Genomic DNA, 23,978 nt, shown 5'->3' on the forward strand with positions numbered 1-23,978 from the left:
TTTTCTCTTTAAATGCACTAAATTCAAAGATGAACGAGAAACTTTCTTAAAATGTATCTCAGACATATGTACCAATTTCCGTAATCTTGATTTTAATGAGAAGCTAATATGGCTTTTTACAAATGAAAATGAGACAATCTTAAGATTACTAAGTCAATTAATATCAAATTGTATATGATTTTTGAACATTACTACATTGTTACTTTTTGTAATTTATAATTGTGCTCTTTTTGCCTATCAACATTAGACATGAGGAGGAATGCAACCTTTTATTCATTTTAGATATTTTACTAGAATTCATGCAATTCCTGAAGCACCGTCCCTTAATTGATGTCTCTTGTAGACTGGCAACCATTAATAGACCTTTATCTTTTAATATATTTACAATATTTGCACACCACCAAGTTAATATTGGTTTATTCTTTTTATTATGTTCATAATGAAAAGTTAATATGGCTTTTTTACAAATGAAAATGAGTAAATTTTAAGATTATTAAGTCAATTCATATCAAAATATTGTATATGATTTTTGAATATTACTATATTATATTTACAATATTTGCATACCACCATGGGTAAATTGGTTTAATCTTTTATTTTGTACATTGCCTCTATTTTATGTGATAATATACTTGTATCTTTGTTATGCCCCCAGTGGGACCATGATTGGAAATAAATTCTATCCTATTCTATTCTATATAGATTTACGAAAAAAGTACTGTCCTTTGAACATCTGTAATTTAAACGATAACATACTGAAAGAAAATCATTGTAAAGTATTTTGTAACCCTGACAATGCAGTTCATTCTAGAAGGCTATGTGAATTTTTATTTGAATGTTTTGAACTGCGTTCCAAAAATAAAGCGCAATTATATCATATATATATACAGTGTATTTAATGCATTTATTAGCTCATCACTGTCAATACTATACTGCTTACATATTGATTATGTTTAATCTTCAAGTTGTAATACACTTCATAGTTGACTTCACTGATCCATACACTTGCATGTATGTATTGTATGTATTTTATTATTTGTCTTTTATATGTAACATGGTTGTATGCCGACATGTTTGGTGAATCAATAAAGAAATTGAATATAAAAGAGGGATTTTTTTATCATAATTTCAAAAGAATCCATATCCATAAGACGTATTGAAAGAAATCACAGTTAAACGACCGAACTTTCATTAGACACAGCTATTAACGATTACCTATATATATTAAAGAAGTATTGCCTTCTTTTTAAATGAATGTTATTTATTTATTTAGACCTTATTTATTTTTCTTTTTTGCTTGTAGAAATTGTCAAAATAATCTTTGTTCGTCTTTACATGTTACAAAATATATTTTAATAAATTTATCGATGAAACTTGATATATAAAATGCAACATGGTTTTACTTGTATTATGTGTAAATTCTTATTTCATTTAATTAAATTTTGAATATGACTTATTGTAATATTTATGCAGAAAAAGTAGTAAGTTGAAAAGCTTGTTGCAATCCTCTTAACGAAACGTTCAATAAAATATGTTCAAAACAAACTTTCACATTTATATTGGAGAGGGATCGATATCGAGAGAGAGAGAGAGAGAGAGAGAGAGAGAGAGAGAGAGAGAGAGAGAGAGAGAGAGAGAGAGAGAGAGAGAGAGTGATCGATTGAAGATTTATTGTTACTAATAAATCATCTTGTAATTAATAGTACACCAACAATCGGTCAATCAATTAAAAACTAGAAGTGAATTTGGTAATTGTTATCCCTTTGAAGTAATGTTTAATTTTTGTCACCACCAGAAGACCACCGCCATTTCAGAAATACGGAGCTAGGCCAATCCTACTTGATGATGTTTTATAAGTTATATGATTGAAACAACATTGCTCCCATAACCCCTCAAGAGATGTGATCCCCTTCATGCTATATGGTTCATTGGATAAAGATATTTTTTTTACTAACTCTGTTGTGGCTTAATCCTAGAAAGGATTCACAATATGCCTCTATATCTTAAGCCTATCCAGACGAGGAAGAAGGGCGAGATAAGGTTATACTCAACAAACGTAAAATGAAGAGGATCATATCTAACAAGCAGATGAACATTTTTGAAAGAACAGAAGATTGGTAATCTGAAACTTAAAAAATGTTGTATAATTATGATACTTAAACATAGATTTCGGTATACATGTACTAGTATTCAGTCCGACACACTGTATTCATACACAGGTTTTTCGATTATTCTCGTGATCCTACCTTTTCTTTCTTTCTTTGTTTCTTTCTTTTCTTTCTTTCTTTCTTTCTTCTTTCTTTGGGGGACAAGTCGTAGTATCAAGGGGCCCCCACTTTTTTTTCAGACAAAACTTTTAACTATAGAAAATGTTCATTGAAAGTCCGGTCCCCCTCCTAATGAAAGAAGTTTGATCCTAAATGCCCCCCCTCCTCCCATAAAATAGGGGTTTATAGTCTTGTCAAGTTTCCTTTTTTGTCGGTCAAGTGTTCTATTCGAGCAAGACTTTCCTTCTGTCTGCCCCTCCCACTTCCAAAAACTACGCTTCTTCACTGTACTGTACTATTAATTGACAAAATTCTATCTAGCACCCCCCCCCCCTCCATCCATCATAGACCATTTACATTGAGAGAAACATGACAAGTACTTTACATCATTCATATTGTTTATATAATTAACTATTGACATCTTTGTTTAAAGCCATGCAGTTTTTGTCGTCCACACTTTTTGTCGCAATATCGTCAAAGTCTCCAACTACAAAATTTTTTCATGCCGTATTTGGAACCCATAAACTCCCATCAAACCACCTCAAATATAGGGTTTTCGTGATTGGAATTTTCTTTTTCTTTTCCATGTTTTAATTTTCGATCTTTATCAAAAAGAAGATGGGGGACAAGGCGGGCAGAATTAAATCAACTTCTCATTATGAAAATTTATGAAATTATAAGTTAAAAAACTTTTCTGAGAGAAAAAAAAATCTTGTAAAAAATGTTTCTTCCATGTTTTTGTAAACCAAAAAATGTATATTTTATTGCAAACTTTTAGGATTATCTTTCAAAGAAATGGAGGGAAGACCCACTTATATTAAAAAAAAAAGTTGTTAAAGTATGAGAAATGATCGTTTTGTTCTTTTAAGTGTGTGTGTGCTTTTCCATAGGCATATATTATCAGTTTTTTGTGGGATTTTTGTAAATTGTAGAGATTTTACATTTAGTATACTTTAGTATTAGATGAAATATCAAATAAAATTTGAATATAATTGAGATTTAATTTTTCACTTCTTATCTGTCGATCCATAGGCCCTTCACCCGCCTTATCCCCCCCCCCCCCCCCCCCCCCCCATCTTAATTCTTTGTCACGCCGGTAAGATACATTTTTTTTCCGATTGCCTTTATGCTTTATTTAGCAAGTCTATGTGAAATCAAGGAGTTTACATATCAATCGAAACGTAAAACAAACTTTAATGTATATTTTCAAGAGAGTATAGTATATCTGAAATCTCTTATTCTCTAGTCTCTTCACATAAAGCCCTTGATTTCTTTTTTGACGAAGCCCTGAAATAAGTCCTCAGCACTCATTCTCCTTGTGTTAATCTCCATCTCAAACCCTGAAAACTTTTTATAGTTGTAAAACCAACGGGGATTATATATATCTTCTATTGATAAAATTCTCTCTCTCTTTGCGAAAACAAATGTTTCGAAAGGATTTTTATTTTTATAACAGGAAAAACGATTATCCCCACTCGGACTCTAGCTTTGTTATCAACAATGTAATACGTGTACCGAAGCAGACTATATCTAGTTTTTTTTAAAAAATATGTTAATTTTCCTGATTATTGAGCAATTTTCGTCGATATTTTTTTATTTAACCTAAACAGAGATCGAATCGAAAAAAGATATTTAAAGAACGAGGGCGCTTTTGATTGGCATTCGGCAGGAATCTGGGCGTAATTGCAATTAAAGTGAAAATTTTATCGACATGTCACATGAAATTTTAAATTTTTTCGGGTTCCTGTGCAACAGGAACGGAAAATATTTTCCCGAAATAGAGCATTGATTTGCTAAAAAAATAACTTGAAAATTGGCCAGATCAGACATTTGGTACAAAATGGTACATTTTTAAACACGTTTTTCAAAAAAAAGTTATATCTCTGGGTTTTCTCTCCATGATTTTGAAACGTTATTTGTGTGTATTTTAATTCAAAGAAACGAATACACTTTTTTAAAAAATGGAGAGAAGACCCAGAGACCACGAAAAACGAACTTTTCACAAAAAAAGTCCAAGGGTGTGAATGTGGTGCTTCTTTGTCCTTTTAAAATAATCACTGTATGTGAAGCGGTGATAGCTCAGTAAGGTGGCTACCTGTTCAGTGCAAAGGAATTGAGAAGTTTTTGGTTCGATCCAGGCATGGGGCGTTATTTTTTTTTCATGCAAACAACCATTTATTTTGTTAGTTTCGTTTTATTTCCTGATGTATTAAAATTTTGAATTAGATAAATTTTGGTTCAGTTTGGTTCTCAAGCGAAATCAATTCTAATCTTCTATTCTGTATAATGTAGATGTACATGCATATATCATGCATTTATATGCATTAAATATTTTAGGTGTTTATTTTTTGTGAAACATTACTTTGTTGTAGTACCTCCTGGAAAAACGGACAAAAATGTTACAATCTCACACTTTCAAACTAAATGAAAAAAAACCTATGGACGTGTTTGTAAAATCTGACCAGCTATGTTCAGCCAACCAAATCATGGACATTTAAACCATAAATGTTTCGTACAAATGGTTCCTGCAGATCACACACACCAAATGCGCCCATCTTCTTTGACGAATATATTGAAACGGAAATTGGTTTTGTGATTTAGTTTCGTTTTAACGTTTTACCTACGTACTTATATAAATTCTTAAACACTAAAAAATATTAATTTTACGATCATACAAGTAGTATGAATCTGCCATTGTACTGAGACTGCATTGGGATAATACTAATAGTATTGCAGGACCTTTGAGACCTCTCTGGTGACGGAGTTAGGAAACCTTAGCTTGTTTCTCCTCTTACACACGGTCATAAGACCTGAATAAGGCAGGCAGTTGCGGGGGATAGACAGTTAAGTGTTGTAGACTACCCAAAAGCGTTAGACCTGAATAAGGCAGTCATTTGGTAGTATAGATCGAGAGAGAGGTGGCATACCACAGTGAGAAGTGGGGGAAGTGCCAGGAGTCAGTACTTGAGAAGTGGCAAGACAAGAAGAAATTCATTTGCGGGAGACACCCGTTGACCACAGTTAGTGGTTGTCCAATTAAGAAGAAACCCATTGTATTATTGTATTGAATTTGTATATATTTGTGATTGTAATTTTATTTGGTCAACAAAAACCTGAGTTAACAAGTTAACGAACCTGAGTGTAACGCCTGGTGATACAAGCCATATCACCAATACCAAGCTCGGCCGCGTTGCACGTTACAATATTTAAGTTACTATAGTAAGTCCAATGTTTATTCAGATCAGGACAATTCTCTGTTGATTTATTGGGATATTCTATATTACAGTATTAATGGTTCAGATCAACGGATATATCAAAATGGGGATGGGGGTTGGGGGACTATCTCACAACAAAAATAAATTGACAAGGGAAAAATGAAAACAAAAGAACAAAAATAAATGGGGAAAGGGGTTGGTGGGGGGAGAAAAAGAATAAAAATAAATTGTTGTGCCTACTTCCCTCCTGTAAACAGATAAATACATTTTAAAGGGGTTTACAATATATAACATAATTAACAATCGCAGGTTTTGGAACTATTGGGAATGTTTTAAGATAACCTTTAGAATAATCGTAAGTGATATTCAGTTGTGCGTAGGTAAAACATTCTTTACTTCAACACAGAGTTATTAAATCGTTTGATAACAGTTATAACCCTGCACAAAAAGCATTTCCTTAAAAGCACTCGAGTTAAAAGTCACCATTTTCTCGTTAGCGTCAAGTGTTTCCAGTTTTGTTGCCTTGAGGGGAAAAATCGTTTATAATTATAATATTAGCAAAAATGCACCTAAGTCCAACGTTCACAAGCTGAGGTATAAATAAAATTATATCTCTGCATCATTTAAAGTCATGAACAAGTAGTTAAATATCCAATAATGAGAGGACTTAATTTTCACTTAAAAAAATACTTTTAACTGGTGATGAAATAGATTAAATTGTTTCTCCCACGCAGATTGCCAGGCCTATATGTTCAAAATGTAAATAATTTCCATATTGTTAAATTGATATCCTCAAAAATAGGACCCCCATTCCGGACAGAACGAGAAAGGGAGGAAGAGAGAATAATTTTCTTCTTTTTCCCACATTTTTTAATTGTGATTGTGAGTTTGATTATTTTTTTTCTTTTATTCTTGTTTTTCTTTTATTAATATTGATGATTCCTTTCTTATATTTTACTCACCTTTTATTTTTTTTATGGTTTACATTTAATATAATTCATATTTTAAACAATCCTGTGTGATTTCGGAACTCCACACATATTTTTTTTAGAATCAATATTGATCGGGATCGACATCCTTAAACATGGAAACCATCAACCAGGAAGTTTTGGTTCTTCTGCTGTTGGGGAAAGAAATGTGAGCATGAAAGAAGGAAACAATGGCAGCAGTTCCTGAGCGGTTATCATGAAATGCCATAGTCAGGTAACTTTACAAGAATTAAATCTTTCATTTTAAACATTTTAATTCATTAATTTAAATGTTTTCTTCCTTCGAAAAATCCAGCACACTTCTGTGCCTGTACTGTAGTGATATTACAAGAATAAATAAGGGTTACCCGGGTATTTCCAAAGTATTCGAAGTTACTTAAATAATATTAGTGTGCTCAGCTGATCTCTAAGGGAAAAACTGCACAATTGCTATGAAATAGTTATTCAATCCCTACCAAACACTGTCATCAGTCTTGCGTCATTAGCCAACAGAATACACACGTGCTTGCAAGATCAAATAGCCTAGGTCTACACATGTGCGACCAGACAGTCAATCCCACCTTCTTGGATCTTTCAGATGAGCTCAGGAAATAAGTTATTTTGCACTCCTGTTGAAAAGACCTGAAAAGTGGTACAAAATAGACGACTTTCACATTTACAAAAGTTATTCCCCTTTGTGGGGTCAATCCGGGGTCAACTGGTGTAAGGCACTGTTTTCCCTCTATAACCTTACCAACTTAATGGGTCAATATCTTAGAAAATCTGTATGAATATATACATTATGTTTTTTATGTTGCCCCATACCCTGGTAATACAGGTACAGATCAAAATTGTCCAATAACGCTTGAAGATTAAAAATATAAACAAGTAAATTACAAAGGGCAAAGTGGGAGAAATGAGCGTTACGCCGACAACAGGAGATAACTCCTAGGAATGTGAAATTTGTCTATATCTGATGTTTTCCAGGCCTTTTTTTTTTTTTTTTTTTTTTTATAATTTTGATGTTTTATGTGCCAGGAAAATGTCAGAACTGGTGCCATTTGGAAAACTAGAAATTCGCCACCTCCAACCAGATGCGGCATTCCCAGGTTGATTTTACATACTTGCAAACCAAATTAAATGTCAAACTCAGAAGTTATCAATAGTACAATACTTGTAGTACTTACCAATATAATTTTAAAGTTTCATTTATAAAATATACAATCCAATGAAAACATTTATCAAACTGTTGAGTTTTTTCTTCATTTCGTGCATTTTAAAATCTTGCAAGTCCTGGAACGAAATGAATATTTTCTGAGGACTAAAAGCATTGTGCTTATAATAAAATACTGATTTCGGCATTTTGTTCGGTTTGCAAGTATCAAAAATCAAATCCGGTTGGAGACGGCAAAATATCCAGTTTTTGTAATAGAGCCAGTTCTGACTTTTTCCTGGTACATAAATTATCAAGAACTTGCAGTCTCCATATTGTAATACATGTAGTATCATAAAAAAAGCTAGAGAGACTTCATTGAACTATCAGTGACCTAAGCAGGACTCTGATGAAACAAAGCACTGTTATAATGTTTACACTTCTAACAATAAACAATATGATTGTGTATGTACTATATTTATAAATGATCTGCAGTGATGTTTGTATATACATTTATTACTGTAAATCTATTACATTTTATGGTGTTTTCTATTTAGCGATTCTGGTAGAAAGCAGAGTCCATTTAATCAAGTACATCACTATATTTCTTGCATATCATACATTTATATCAAGCATATTCAGACATTGCTAGTTCAGCTACACTAAACTGTTGAAAATGATTTTCCGTCAAATATAGTACACATCAAATATAGTACATTTACAGTATATTAGTTAGAATAATCTGTGTCTCAGGATAAACCCTCAACACAGTTTGACCAGGTTCAGTATGTAGTTTCAATATACATGTATAGCAAATCCCAGCGCATCAAATACAGATGTATAATTTATCTGGTGAGTTACTGCAAATTATGCCATTAATAACATGTTCAACTGTCATTTTGAAATGTAACAGTTTGGACGATAGTTTTGATGTCAAAACAATTTGCTCTATAGAATGGTATAATACAGTACTATGACATATGGTAGGGATAATCATATTCATGCTTATATGAGTTAATGAGAAAATGTAGTGACATCTTTTTGTCAGTTTAAATTCAGATACATAATATTAGGGAATCTTACTTGTCAAATAAATGTACATTCCTTCCAAGAATTGATAAAAAGTCATGTAATTTTATACCGTAAGTTCTTAAGGTAAATAATGGGAGAACTTAAGATTAGTACTTTAAGTCTGCAAGAATTACTGCCCTTCACAAACTGAAATCTATGAATGATCTATCAAGCATCTCAAAGGACAATTTATTTGGTTACCAATAGCCAGTTTATTTTTTATTAAATAATTTATTGTTGGAGATTAGGTTTGTGCATCAAAAAATGTATGGTTTTGTTTCAGTATGGTTTAGCCACGATGATCAGAAAATATTTTCATCAACCTGATTGAAATTGATTTGGATTGGAAATTAAAAAAAGAAAGGTATGTACATCACATGCTTCAGGAGGACAAAAAAAAATCAAAATTTATTACAGAACTGTAATTCATTTTTCTTTAAGAGTCATTGGTTGTTTTTAGAAAATGTTAAAAAAATTAAGAGATGTATAATTGAAGAGTGCATATTCATTTAAAAAGACTGCTTTAGAATTATTTTATTAATTTAACGAATGAATGAAATCTGAAGCACCAAGTTCTGATCACTGAAATGTTGGAACATCTCCTCCCATTACCCCTTATTGAAAGCTCTGCATCCTGATTGGTAGTTAACTTAATTATTTGGATATAATGAACAGTCAAACACAGATTAATTAAATGCTGAGTCGCAGAATTTTAAATGCATTTTTTCCCTTTTCCTCTTCAAATACATTATATTTGAACATTTAGAGAATTTAGGAGTGTCAGTGTTATTTGAGCCAAGTAAAAGGAAGTGTTTAATTCCTGTATTTATTCAGTGGAACAAAAAATTAAGGAAAACATCAGTATTATTGACTAGAATTTCAAGGTAAAGTCAGAATAGCTCTCATCATTGTCACCTGGTTGGTGGATTTAAATAAACTTCCTAGAAACTAAGTGATTCACAAGTTGAACTGTTCATAATATAGCATCACCTGAAACTTGACTTGCATCGGTTATCTATAATTTCCATGATACAAGGAGTTTGAGTATACATGTGTTTCAAAATATCTTACTGCTATTTAAATTATGTGCATTTTTAAAAATTGTTTTTGTGATCCTGACCATAATAATAAACAAAAAATTTTACTAGTTATTGTACATGTAGTGTAGGATGAAGTTATTGTCCACAAATGTAACCATTAACCAAACTGTATTTTTGCGGAATATTCCCAACATTTAATTTTTTCTGTTGTAGATGGGAGACGTGTCTGATGAGGAGAGGGACATCTTTGAGGAACTGATAGAAAGGAAGCGTTATAACATCGTCAATTACATCAACGCCCGCGTCTTCTTCGACAAACTCCGACAGTTTAAGGTTCTTACGATGGACGATACACAGGAGATCGAGAGCAAGACGACGCGACGACAACAGGCCGGTAGGCTAAGAGTGTTAACCTCTAATATGTATGAAATGCATTTAATTTTATTGTTGTGTTGCATATATGAGTAATCTTGCCATTTCTATATTTTATCAAATGTGATGTTCATCAAAACATTTTATTTTTGATAGAATTGGGTTTTTTCAGATACATCTTATTTAGATGACTGTATGAAGAAGAGGAACATGTTTAATTAATTTCTTTAATTTTAGGAAGTTTCCTTGATATTCTGCAAACAAAAGGAGATAATGGTGTCAAGAAGTTTTTGGAGATTTTAGAATTTGAATATCCTCATGTTTACAAAGATGTCACCAATAAAGAGGCCCGGGACCCACCCACAGGTAAATAATGTCAGGAGCCACCCATAGGTAAATAATGTCAAGGGCCACCCACTGGTAAATAATGTCAGGAGCCACCCACAGGTAAATAATGTCAGGGACCACCACAGGTAAATAATGTCAGGAGCCAAACACAGGTAAATAATGTCAGGGACCATCCACAGGTAAACAATGTCAAGGACCATCCACAGGTAAATAATGTCAAGGACCATCCACAGGTAAACAATGTCAGGAGCCATCCACAGGTAAATAATGTCAGGGGCCACCACAGGTAAATAATGTCAGGGACCACCCACAGGTAAATAATGTCAGAAGCCACCACAGGTAAATAATGTCAGGGTCCACGCACAGGTAAATAATGTCAGGAGCCACCCTAGGTAAATAATGTCAAGGACCACCCACAGGTAAATAATGTCAGGAGCCACGCACAGGTAAATGATGTCAGGGACCACCACAGGTAAATAATGTCAGGGACCACCCACAGGTAAATAATGTCAGGAGCCACCCACAGGTAAATAATGTCAGGAGCTACCCACAGGTAAATAATGTCAGGAGCCACCCACAGGTAAATGATGTCAGGGACCACCACAGGTAAATAATGTCAGGGACCACCCACAGGTAAATAATGTCAGGAGCCACCCACAGGTAAATAATGTCAGGAGCTACCCACAGGTAAATAATGTCAGGAGCCACCCACAGGTAAATAATGTCAGGGACCACCACAGGTAAATAATGTCAGGGACTACCCACAGGTAAATAATGTCAGGAGCCACCCACAGGTAAATAATGTCAGGAGCCACCCACAGGTAAAATTAATGATGTCAGGGGCCACCACAGGTAAATAATGTCAAGGACCACCCACAGGTAAATGATGTCAGGGGCCACCACAGGTAAATAATGTCAAGGACCACCCACAGGTAAATGATGTCAGGGGCCACCACAGGTAAATAATGTCAGGAGCCACCCACAGGTAAATAATATATTGGACCACTTTTAGAAAGTAGGTCTTCAGAAACAACATATTATTTTTTTTTCAGAAACCACTCATCATAATTGCTGTAGACTGATGTAATTTTTCCATGTGGGATAAATTCATGTTCACTATCACAATTTATTTAATTTCCATTTTTTTCTGCAGAAATTTGTCAGAGTATACTTAAAACATGAAGAACATTTAAAGACAGTCCAAGAATCTGTTTAACTTTTTCCCCTCCGATTGAACAGAAATTTTGATTCCACAAGCAGAATAATGTCCGCATGGAAGAAGTACATGTGCAGTGATTCAGCTGATTAAAAATTACTGTAAAGTTTAAGAAATCTTTATCTCATTGACCATGTACATTTAAAGATTAATTCAAGTATAGATAGTAGGGATGTCAACGAATATTCGAGTACTCGACTATCGTTCGATCATACCGACTATCGATTAAAATTTCTTTAGTCGGTTATTCGTTAAAAATGTGTTTCATCAAAGTAATCTTAAATTCAAGGCAATAAACTTAGATTTGCCCATTTCATTTATTCACAGATCAATATTTTCGTATGTAAAATTAAACATATACACAGTCTTCAAGTGAAATTTTCCTAAAGTTACATGTAGGTCTTCGCAAAAATGCCATAAAAGCAAAGTGGGAAAGAAAATCAAACATGATTACCAGTATTAATAATTGTTTACCTCTTACTGTTTTAAATGGAGAGGGCAATTGTTTACTTTTGTAGAGTCAAACTAAGATCTTACCTGATACAAGTATTCAGAAAGAATATTAATTAAACAGTTATTACAAAATTGTAAATACATGTAAATTTGGGTCAATTATGAGCGTAATTAAACCGTGTTTTCTTTTTCTGATATTAATTTCATACAATCATTGATTGTTTGCACTAAATTTCATAATTAAAATTTATCACGAGCTCTCGCTCTCACTTTGTTTTTATAAGAGACACGCTTTACCAGTCAAAGACCATTGACAGACACGTAGAAATGGTTTCAAGTATGGGGTACATGTACTACCGTTATGTAAAAAATGACAAATGCGAGTGTTTGATATCCTGCATTTAGATAAAATGTACAGCTAATGTATTAATTTTGAAATTGAATACATTTGATACATATTGATGTGCAGTTTTTATTGTACTACGTAAATGTTTACAATTCAGAAATCTGTTGTATAATAGTGATAGCATAGGTTAAATACTGTAAACTAGTCTGTGAAAAGACAAACAGTGAAAATGACATGAGAAATTAATTTAAATTAAACGATTATTCGACTATCGTTTTACTAAAACATCTGACTATTCGACTAAGCTGTCCGAATAAAATTGACATCCCTAATAGGTAGGCTATATAAAGTATAAATAGCGAAACTTTAAGTTTCATGCAAATCTTCAGCAAACAAACCTTTTAATTTATACACATCTATCACCATAAACCTTAGATGAAAGTATAATTAAAAGTTGATTATATGAATTAAACCAGCTATTGTTATTCTAGATTACTTGAAACACAGAGAGAGTGTGTACGCAGGATGGCTGTATAAATTACCGGAGCTGGCCGAGTCATTAAAGATAGATTACGAACACAACAAAGACCTACATCAGCGAATACAGGAAATGAAGGAAGTGATGAAACTCGTGCAGGACAACAACTTAGAGCTGGAGGTAAGACAACAAAACTAGAATAACACAACAGTTGTCCAGGACAACAACTTAGAGCTGGAGGTAAGACAACAAAAATAAAACAAAACAGTTGTCCAGGACAACAACTTAGAGCTGGAGGTAAGACAACAAAAATAAAACAAAACAGTTGTCCAGGACAACAACTTAGAACTGGAGGTAAGACAACAAAACTAGAATAACACAGCAGTTGTCCTGAACAACAACTTAGAACTGGAGATAAGACATGGGTCTTTTCATCCTGCAAAAACTAAGAAAATTTAATACCCCAAAATTTTATGAATTTACAGACTTAAAAAAAATTAATATAAAATATTTATTTATGAGTACAATTAATTTAAGAAGAGTTAATAGTGTAATTTTTATACATTTGTTACTTGTTTTTCTTGAAATTGTTCAATGTTTGAAAAACAGTTGAATGAATTTTCATTTGAAATATGAGAAATTTAGAGCATGAATCTGCTATTACAAATTTCAGAGAGAAAACCAGGAATTACAAGAGAAACTGAAGAGTATGCAAAACGAGAAAACTGAACTTGAGCAAGAGCTTGGGACCTACATGAGAGAAATGAGCCTAGCTCGAGACAAAGCTAGTGAGTACCACTAAACTGAAGATTATAGGAGACTTCTTATGTGTCTGAACAAATCTGTACTATTAATATATCATGCTCAGCTATTCAGCATGTTAACGATGTTCGATCCTGATATTTAAAGTCTTAAACTTTTTTTGCCAAGTATATTTTTAGTTTCTACATACATTGCTTACAGTGGCTGCAACATTATTGTTGACAACTTACATGAACGATCACGTTACACGAACGATTCTGCACGATTAACGCACGATTAAATCTGTTACACGAACGATCCTTCACGCACACGATTCTATACTTTACACAATCTTACATGATTGCTAACGCAAACGCATGATTCTTCACTCAAAATAGTTCAAAATATTTAGGAATCAATATTTTCAATACGAAGTACTGCTTAATACTGATTTAAGATTTCAAAGAATTATCAATATTACTTCCTAGACTTTGAAAAAAAAAAAACGGAAATGAATATTACTGTAACTAAATACACTTAAGACTTAATATTATAGATTCTAAGTAATTATTTAGATAATTCTCCGACCTAAGAAAACAGATTTTTTTTGTTCTGTCAAAAGACGTACATGTATGTGGACTGTATAATTTGAATAAATTGGATCACATGATATGCAGAAAGAGGGGGGGGGGGGTACGATTGAAAAAAAATGGCAGCATCGAATAACTTAAATTACAAATTATTTCCGTATATTTCCATTGATTCAATGTTTGTGAATCTATGAAATGAACTTAAAATGCCAATTATTTAAATGTTTTTATTTGCAGAAATTTAAAAATCAATTAAAAGTAAGCTGCAGAGATAACACAGAAAAACAAACCCCGAAAATCATGTCGTTTGAATGTATATTCGTCGACTAAATATTTATGTAAGCATTCATTTAAGAAATGTTTATTTATTTGTAAAAATATTTATTTTTGATGTATCAATTTTAAAAATATCTTGACCAAAATTAGCAGTAAACAAGAATGAAAATCAGAGAAAAAAAAAATTAAAGATCTAAGTACGGTTTATCACAATATTGATCGCGCTATTTGACGAGAACATAATATTGTACGACTTACTATATTGCTTGTTTACGAGTGATAATTAGTTCATTCTGCATTCAATTATGTAAATTGCGCTTCATTCACTTTATAATTATTTGGATTTAAATGAATAATAAAAAAAGGGAAATGCTTGTTTAACAAATAACATTCTGATAAAAATTACAAAACGAAATTTACACGTTTCTGAACGCACGATCGTGCACGTTTAAAACCGCAAACGATTGCGTCTGATGCACGCACAATCTCGCACGTTACACGAACGATCACGCACGATACACGAACGATTCTACACAATTGGTTTGTCAACAATAACGTTGCAGCCACTGTAATTAAAATTCAAATCAAAAAATGGGGGTCAGAATGCTTCTTATGGCGCTTCAGTACATTTATTATGACCTTTTTGCACTGAAATTTGTGTCTTAATTAAAAATTATATTTTTGACATTTTCCCTCCAATATTTTTATCCAATTAAAGCATGAAACAAAATGAACTCTAAGTATGTTTAAAAAAAGACACTTAAAAATTGTGACTAAGAAAAAGTTTTAAATTGCTTCGCATAATCAATTATTTGACCTTTCTGCACTAATATAGAGTGATTTTTCTGGCATTGAAAATTTAATAAGCAAGAAAATTATTTTAAAGTCTTAAACTTATTCTGATTTTAAGCAAATAGGTCAAATTTATCTTGAATATTTAGAAAAGAACATCAAAAGCGGGGGTATATGATGTAAATTTTCAGATATTACTAAAAAAGTGTCAATTTTACGTTAAAATTGGCTCAATTTTTCCCCGGATTTTCAGAAGATATTTACTTTATTTGTCACACTTTGTTGATAGAATTCCTAAGAAATAATTTAATAGATATTTCAGAACCAGCATAACACATTTAACTGCAAAAACAGCTTTTTGTGCAACCAGGATGGAAAAATAGGAATCCAAAATTAACAGTACTGTTATAGTTCAAAAAGGAAAAACTGATCATTTTCGCCTACAAAAAAACCTTCCGCCTCAAAATATAGTCCCTATCTTAATTCTACTTGAATGGAATTTAATCGCTGTTTTTTCATTGAATATAGTTAAATTTGCACTGTAGAATTCAGATTTAATGTTAGAACTTAAAAATGATGCAGAATTTTATAAATAAAGGACCTGACCAAATTACGCTCAAAATCTCAGGATCGAACGTCCTTAAGAAAATTGTCAAATTCAGCCAAAAAATCTTTCATCAGTATTGATTTATGATCAGATATATATACATACTACAATTCATTTTTAAGGATCTCTGTGTTGTCAACTTGATCCCACATCTTAGCTTTTAATAGTATTTATATTTTTCTGTTCATTTTATTTAACATCCAATTTAAATGTATAAGTTAAGGACCCCATTGGAAATAAGCCATTGGCTTTCATGGGTTATCCTTGGTGTACAAATGTAATGTGAATTATATTCATGTCTTTCAATTTCCGATATTTTATTTTAATTCTTTTGTTTAGTGCCAAACTTTTTATATTCTACATTGTCAGAAATGAATTGTAACAAGGCATATATAGTACGTGTATATCAAATAAATATCTATCTATCTAGACTCAAGTCTGGTTCCATTTAAAATTTATGATTAAAAATCGGGGTACATGAAATTAACCACAATTGACATATGCATAAGGAATATAAATTTTAGTGATGCACATGGAGAATTCCTTGGAATATCAGAAAGAAATCAATATTCTGAAGGACTCGCTCCGAGATATGAGACATGATAGAGATGGACTTGTGAAACAGAACGAAAACCTGTCTGCCAAATTTCATCAACGTCAGGGTAAGTTATTCAGTCTATTTCATCTCTGTGTATATATATATTTCCATGCTTGTGAAAATGTTAATAGTAAGAAACATTTTGCTAATTCCTGCCAGTTGTGATCTTTTTCCTGTAAACATTGTATGGAAGGGATTTTTATTTTCTTGTAGGAAAAAACACAGGCACCAAACTCGCTTGAACTTTTGACCCCTTAGTGTATATTCTGTATACTAGAGGGTCAAAATTCAATTAAGTTTGGTGCCTGTGAGACAAGCAGTTAGCTTTACTTTTTACTGTACTGGATTATTTTATAACACTTTTTGATTAATTCATGAAGTTTGTAAATGTATTATTTATTTTTAGCAGAATCAGCTGAGGAGAGAAGGAAATCTTACTCCATGAACCAACTGAACACAGACAAGGTGAGTGCTGTAAATAAAAACAATCAAATATCTCCACATCAGGGGTATTCAATCTATGGTCTTCAAGGAGGTTGAGGATCTGAAGTTCAATTGTGTTAGTGGGTTCAATTTTTACAGTACATGAATTCAGCTTAATACAGAGTCAGTGATATAAGTAGTATTGGTGGTTCATATTGAACATGACAAGCTCAATATCTTTGCAACCTTAAGGATGTACAACACACCTACCCCAAAAAATTCCTGTCATTTAATATTCGTTATTTTTGTATATTTAGTACATGAATAAATCTACTGCATGTATGCATATTTTGGACAAAATCGTTCGAGTGGTTTTTGGACAGGAACTTCCGAAAGTTACCACCCTTTAGTTGTTTACAATGAGAGAAAATTTTTAATCAATGAATTACTTAAACCTTGATTTTCAAAAAAACCTGGTTAGATATAAATGTCAAATTTCATTGGCTTATTCCTTTAACCATTTAACACAAAAACATAGTCATCTTTTTGATATACATATCATCAAAACAATTTTTAAAGACCTTAAACTGAAAAACTATGAATTTTCTAAGCCTTGAAAATTGCGTATTTTTCAAATTCAAATTTTTTTTGTGAAAAAACCTGTCGTTTAATTTTGGTAAAAAACGTTCTTTAGGTAGCTGGTAGTAAAAATGATCTTCATAAATTTTTGTATAATTTTTGTACGACCAGTTTTGATTTAATAGCGGAAAATTACCCCCTCCCCCCTTCTTAATAAATCACGTTCCCGCGCGTCTTTTAGACGGGGGTCGATCACTTTGTTATATGAATCTACAAATACACATTAAAAAAATTAAATTGGAATATTGCTTTTGCTTGAAAAATATATTAACTTACAAATTTAAAAGTTCTCATATGTAAAGCGTATTTAAATGTAGATTTTTAGGCAATTTTTGAATACCCCTATCACCCCCACCCCTTCCTTTTTTGCGTCGCAGACCATTAGCGTTTGACGAAACATCTTTCACAGTGCAAATATACTGGTATTTCGTCAAGAATCCCGGAGGTATGCATTAGTTTTTAAATTCATGAATGCAGAATAAATATTGACTACTCTTTTTATATGTATCAAGAAAAAATTACTGAAAGATTTTAGTGTTTAGTCCATATACGTATGCGTTATGCATTCCATATAACATGAAACCTGGATACGAATTCAAGTTTTGTTGAACTTGAATATGTTGATTTTTAATTTTATTTCTTTAATTTTATTCATTAAAAATGGTGTATGTTCAACTCTCCTGTGTTATAAATGGAATAATTGTAGTTTCTTTCATGTCATTATTTCAAACGAGACAGTATGTGGCCGTGGGGATACATCGACATTTGCATTAGATGTACATACACCCCTCATGATATTGTACGCATTTCTTTCAATGTCGTCGCTTCTAAAATTAAAATGAAAATTCCGTATTCGTCCACATTAACTTCAAAATATCAAACATTAAACTCTTCATCTATTTCAATTTATATCAAATCGCACATTGATATTTTTTAAAATCTTATAAGCTACGTTTTGTTTTGATTCGAGGAAATGCGAACCGACATTGTTGACAGAAAGTCAAAGTTACGATTTGCTGCAATAGGATATTCATAAATGCAGATAATTTCAGTACAAGTGAACAATTCTTTTCAATTCTATATGTACATTGTGTATATGAGGTCTATAGTATTCAATTCTCGGATTTATCAGGTCTTGCTGTAAATGTATACATCTGATTCTGTGGAAAACCGTGAATAAAGGGAGGAAAATAAACATCTCCTACATTTTCAGAGTTGTTCCTCTTTGATCAGTAAGGGTCTGAGAACAACATCGATTTTACATTGTAAAAAGTTTTTTGTTTATTTATTGTTGTTTTATTTAATTAAAGAAGAAAAACAATACATGTATTTATATCGTGTATGCACAAATTGTAATGAAGATCATTAATCGGAATGTTATATAACCAATTGTGTATAATGAGAATTTCGGCAATGTAAAATAAAATTTTCAGAATAAAAAAAATGCTGCGCTTTGATAAAAAATACAATTTATTATATATATGAAATGAAATGAAATAAACTTTAAGGGATGGTATTTCATGTCTTGCTTTTTACGAGTTTAATCGGGTTAATTAAAAAAATACTTATTGAGTATGGTACACACAATCACAGCCAAGCCCCATATCCCAATTTTCTTTCATGATTGATATACATCGGGATCGTTTTACTCGTCGTTTTGACGCTTTATTTCTGACGTTAATTTTGACGTCACGTCAAACGTTCAATTGAAATCGCAAGAGTTATCTCCCCCAGTGTGTTGTACGTCTTTAAGGCTACATAAAATTGAAATTCTGGTTCTCAGGCCCGTGCGCATCCATTTTGAGGTAGCGGCATTGCTAATTTTATTGCATTTTTGATAAAATAAAAAGTTGGTATTGCGGAGACCAATCTGGAAAAAAAATTCTGTCCTAATTTTTTAGTAGTTTAGTATTCAAATATCACTTCTGGTAGCCATTTTGAACAGATTTTGGCTTCTTCATTTGAAAATACATTCGAGGACATTGCCTATGATGTTCACTCGCTGATAAGCAATGGATGAAGCAGAACTTTTAATCAGACATGGAAAGTGTATCTGTGATTTAAAAAAATTATCTTTATGTTAAAGAAAATTCGAAAATTAGAATTAAAAAAATACCTCCCTCATCTACTTTATTGCCAATAAAACGATAAATAAAATAGCGCCCTCCTGCATCTGTTTTGGAGAAAATTGTCCTGAGAACCAGAGAATTAAATTTAGATAGCCTAAGTTGTTTATTTATCTCTGAGTACTTTCTTTTTTATTAAGTAATAGGCAGTTTAAGACACACGGTTCATTTAAGAGATAAATAAATCAGGGAAAAAAGCTTCATATAGTTAAAAATCTTTGAAAATAAGAAACCAGTTATACCTCATTCCTGAATCTCTATGGGCATATTAAAAGAAAACTTATCCGAGAATTCAGGATATTGAGATTGTAATACATGAAGTAAAATTCGTTTGGACTTCCATCATATTTTGACATGATATTGGCATATCAATGTTCCAAGACACAGGAGTTCAATCCTCTGTTGTTCATTTCAGCCATTTGATCGTCAGACGAGTGCGCAGGACATTGAGATTACTATTCTTAAAGAAAAGTTTGAACAAGAACAAGAGAAATGTGAGGAGCTCAGTCAGCAGCTTGTTCACGTCACAGACGAGATGGATTACGCTCAATCACAGCTCAGGAAGGTTCACTGCTAACATTCTTATTCCTGACTTTGAGGGAATCTTGCTTGATTTTGGGTTTCTCTACAGAGATTTTGGGAATTTGACTAAAAAGTCATTAATAACATTTTTTTTCAGACAAAGGTATACTGTGAAAAGTTGAGCAAGGAGGTGGAAACAAAAGACAAATGGTTAGATGAAAAAAGGAAGAGAATAGATGGGTACTTCAAGGAGATAGAAAGATTGGGAGAAGAGAAAAAGAGGGTAAGAAAGAAGTAGACCGACTTAGGAATAGGTGTAAGTTGGATGATTAAAGCTGCCTTTGTTTTTAAGCTTCATAAAAGTTTGCCCTTTTTGTTTAAGCTGGATGAAACTTGTCCTATTTTATCCAAACAATAACTTGCCCATTTTTAGCTATATGGTAACTTCCCAGTTTTGGCTGGATTATAACCATCCCTGTTATATCTAGTTTGCCCTGAGTAAGCTGAATAAAAATTTGCCTGTTTTAGCTGGTTTATAAATTGCCATCTATATTGTAGCTGGACAATAGATTGCCCTCTATATTTCTTCTGGATGATAAATTGCCCTCTACGAGGGTTGATCCAAAAGTTCGTGGAATTTCTTTACAAAATTTTATCGTGATTTGATGAAAGCATACAACAGGTATAATCATAATATAATCATAATGCAACAAGATTGGAAAATTTCACTACTTTCCAATTACCAATTAGGATAGGATAGCTGTGAAACCCGGAAGAGACTTCGACGTTACGTCGTTAGATATGTCACGTCACGTTATAGAAGCATCTCATCCTAATGTCCAATTCGAATACGCAATTCTACAAAAAGCTGCCTTTTTTCCGTTTTTTTTTTCTGGATCGAGTATCGCACCAACTTAATTTTTTACTCATATTTCAAAATACTACCCATCTTTCCATATGATGTTCCAAATTCAGTAGCAACATGAGCAATGTCAAGAACAGTACGGCAGCCGACAACGTCCATTAACGCTTTTAATTTGTCCGTACTTAAACAGAGAATCTAAAAAGCGACCACACCTTTTATCAACGTCCATGGAAGTTCTATTTTTCTTAATTTTCTTATGCCACTATAAAACCAGTAACTAAATGCATTTTTCCCAAGCCTATGTCAATAATATACGCGTTTAAGATAGAGTGATCCCGGGATTTTCACAAAACGTGTGACTTGACCGAAATTTGACGTTATCTAACAACTTAAAGATGAGCAATAAATCATCAACTTATAAACTAAATATCCAGTTAAATCAGTTAAACTCTCACACAAAGGTTTATAAAATATCAAGCAATCGTAATAATGACATAATTTTCGTGTTATATACCACATAGGGCCGTTTAATTCTTATTTCACGAATTCAGAATTTAAATGATAATAAACGCGGTAATATTTCCAAACAACCGTTTCTATGGCAACTGCCATAAAGTTAATATGATATTTAAAATGTTTTTTAATTTAAAATATTCATCAAGTGTCTATATTTTCATTTGTAATTTTCAACCAATTCCACTGAATAATAAATAAAATATGAAGAAATTCCACGAACTTTTGGATCAACCCTTGTATATTGTATCTGGATGATAATTTGCCCTCTATATTGTAACTGGACAATAGATTGCCCCCTATATTTCTTTTGGATGATAAATGCCCTATATATTGTGTCTGGATGATAAATTGCCCTCTATATTTCTGCTGGATGATAAATTGCCTTCTACTTTTTAGCTGGATGAAAGATTGCCCTCCATATTGTTGCTGGATGATAAATTGCCCTCCATATTGTAGCTGGATGATAAATTACTCTCTATATTGTTGTTGGATGAAAAATTGCCCTCTATATTGTAACTGAATGATAATTTGCCCTTTATATTGTAGCTGGATGATAGATTGCCCTCTATATTGTTGCTGGTTTATAATTTGCCCTCTATATTGTAGCTGGATGATCGATTGCCCTCTATATTTCTGCTGGATGATAAATTGCCCTCTATATTTCTGCTGGATGATAAATTGCCCTCTATATTGTAGCTGGATGAGGAGAGGAATAAGGAACAGAGGAAAGTGAAAGAGGAACAAGAAAACAACAGGAAGCTGTTCAGTAGAGTGTATCTACTAGAGAACAAGATAGAGGATCTCACCTCAGAGAACGCCAAACTCAAAATGCAGAGCAACAGGACATCTGTGAGTGATCAGAGTGTGATCAAAGTGTGATAAGAGAGTGATCAAAGTGTGATCAGTTAGTGATCAGAGTATGATGAGAGAGTGATCAGAGTGTGATAAGAGAGTGATGCGAGTGTGATAAGAGAGTGATGAGAGTGTGATAAGAGAGTGATGAGAGTGTGATAAGAGAGTGAGGAGAGAGTGATCAGAGTATGATGAGAGAGTGATCAGAGAGAGAGTATGATGAGAGAGATCAGAGTGTGATGAGAGAGTGATCAGAATGTGATAAAAGAGTGATGAGAGTGTGATAAAGAGAGTGATGAGAGTGTGATAAGAGAGTGATGAGAGTGTGATAAGAGAGTGAGGAGAGAGTGATCAGAGTATGATGAGAGAGTGATCAGAGAGTGATCAGAGAGATCAGAGTGTGATAAGAGAGTGATCAGAGTGTGATTAGAGAGTGATGAGAGTGTGATAAAAGAGTGATGAGAGTGTGATAAAAGAGTGATAAGAGAGTGATGAGAGAGTGATCAGAGTGTGATAAGAGAGTGATAAGAGAGTGATAAGAGAGTGATAAAAGAGTGATAAGAGAGTGATCAGAGTGTGATCAGAGTGTGATAAGAGAAAGATCAGAGTGTGATAAGAGAGTGATCAGAGAGTGATAAGAGAAAGATCAAAGTGTGATAAGAGAGTGATCAGAGAGTGATCAGAGTGTGATTAGAAAGTGATAAGAGACAGTGATTGGGAAGGGCTTGCGCCATGCGCCATAGTCGCATTGAAGTGAAAAATGGGGCATTAAATCAATAAATCATGGCGCCAAGGTGCTCATTCAATTTTTAGCGATGTTATTTGGAAATCTTTTGCATACGACTTTCTCTCTTATTTTACTTTCGTTTTAAATGCAGTCAATTTAAAACAACAAATCTCATTGGTTGAGACCTGTCAAAAAGTACTTCCGGTTAAACGAAGCACTTACATGAGGTGCAATACTTCATTCATTTGTATGGTAGGGCTGTTCCCTTTCCAAAACTGGTGTAATTTTAACACAAAATACGGGTCAGTTATATTCTAAGCAAGTGCCTTTAAATTTGCTGCATTTCGTGCGTTAAAAGTCGGATTCGGTTAATTAAAAACGTGTTTTCTCTCATATTTCATATTTGTTTGTCACTTTGTTATTTCTTAAAATGGCCCTTCAGATTATATTGATGGCCCATCAAAAATGTTGACAAATGCACCACAGTCCCATTGACCATTTTGGCCTTCCCAATCACTGAAGAGAGTGAATATTGAACATTTGGTGATGGTTTTACATTTAGGTGTACACCTATTTTCTCCATTTCAGTCGGGATCAAGTGTAACTGATGACATATCCAGTAATGACAAGGTTTGTATACTGGTATACTGTGTACAGGGGAAATTTTGCCCTTGTTCAATTTTCGTCAAATTTTCGCTCTTGTTGCTTGTGGGCAAATTTAAAAAGGGGCAAATTGAAAAAAAGACAGCATATTTTCTTAAGCAAAACTTTGTCTGA

General features: G+C 32.8%; 1 protein-coding gene across 8 annotated transcripts in view; it reads left to right on the top strand.

Annotated features, from left to right (window-relative positions):
- The first annotated feature begins 6,558 nt into the window (after positions 1-6,558).
- Positions 6,559-23,978, top strand: part of LOC134260886 (caspase recruitment domain-containing protein 11-like) — a 40,189-nt gene continuing 22,769 nt past the window's right edge. For 5 of the 8 annotated variants that reach the window (XM_062743415.1, XM_062743413.1, XM_062743411.1 and 2 more), the window contains exons 1-13: positions 6,575-6,685; positions 8,328-8,455; positions 8,958-9,038; positions 9,928-10,108; positions 10,324-10,452; positions 12,941-13,107; positions 13,601-13,715; positions 16,458-16,595; positions 16,938-16,996; positions 20,135-20,284; positions 20,399-20,524; positions 22,319-22,471; positions 23,790-23,831. In XM_062743415.1, the coding sequence (XP_062599399.1) occupies positions 9,928-10,108; positions 10,324-10,452; positions 12,941-13,107; positions 13,601-13,715; positions 16,458-16,595; positions 16,938-16,996; positions 20,135-20,284; positions 20,399-20,524; positions 22,319-22,471; positions 23,790-23,831 (1,260 nt within the window). In that variant the 5' untranslated portion in view covers positions 6,575-6,685; positions 8,328-8,455; positions 8,958-9,038. Of the gene's footprint in view, positions 6,686-8,327; positions 8,456-8,957; positions 9,039-9,927; positions 10,109-10,323; positions 10,453-12,940; positions 13,108-13,176; positions 13,225-13,600; positions 13,716-16,457; positions 16,596-16,937; positions 16,997-20,134; positions 20,285-20,398; positions 20,525-22,318; positions 22,472-23,789; positions 23,832-23,978 lie in introns of those variants that run through there. The other 3 variants (XM_062743414.1, XM_062743412.1, XM_062743418.1) reach the window with 3 other exon arrangements.

The sequence above is a fragment of the Saccostrea cucullata genome, unplaced genomic scaffold (assembly GCF_032062105.1).
Source record: "Saccostrea cucullata isolate Sc308-1 unplaced genomic scaffold, CSIRO_AGI_Scuc_v1 ctg1332, whole genome shotgun sequence".
Classification (NCBI taxonomy): domain Eukaryota; kingdom Metazoa; phylum Mollusca; class Bivalvia; order Ostreida; family Ostreidae; genus Saccostrea; species Saccostrea cuccullata.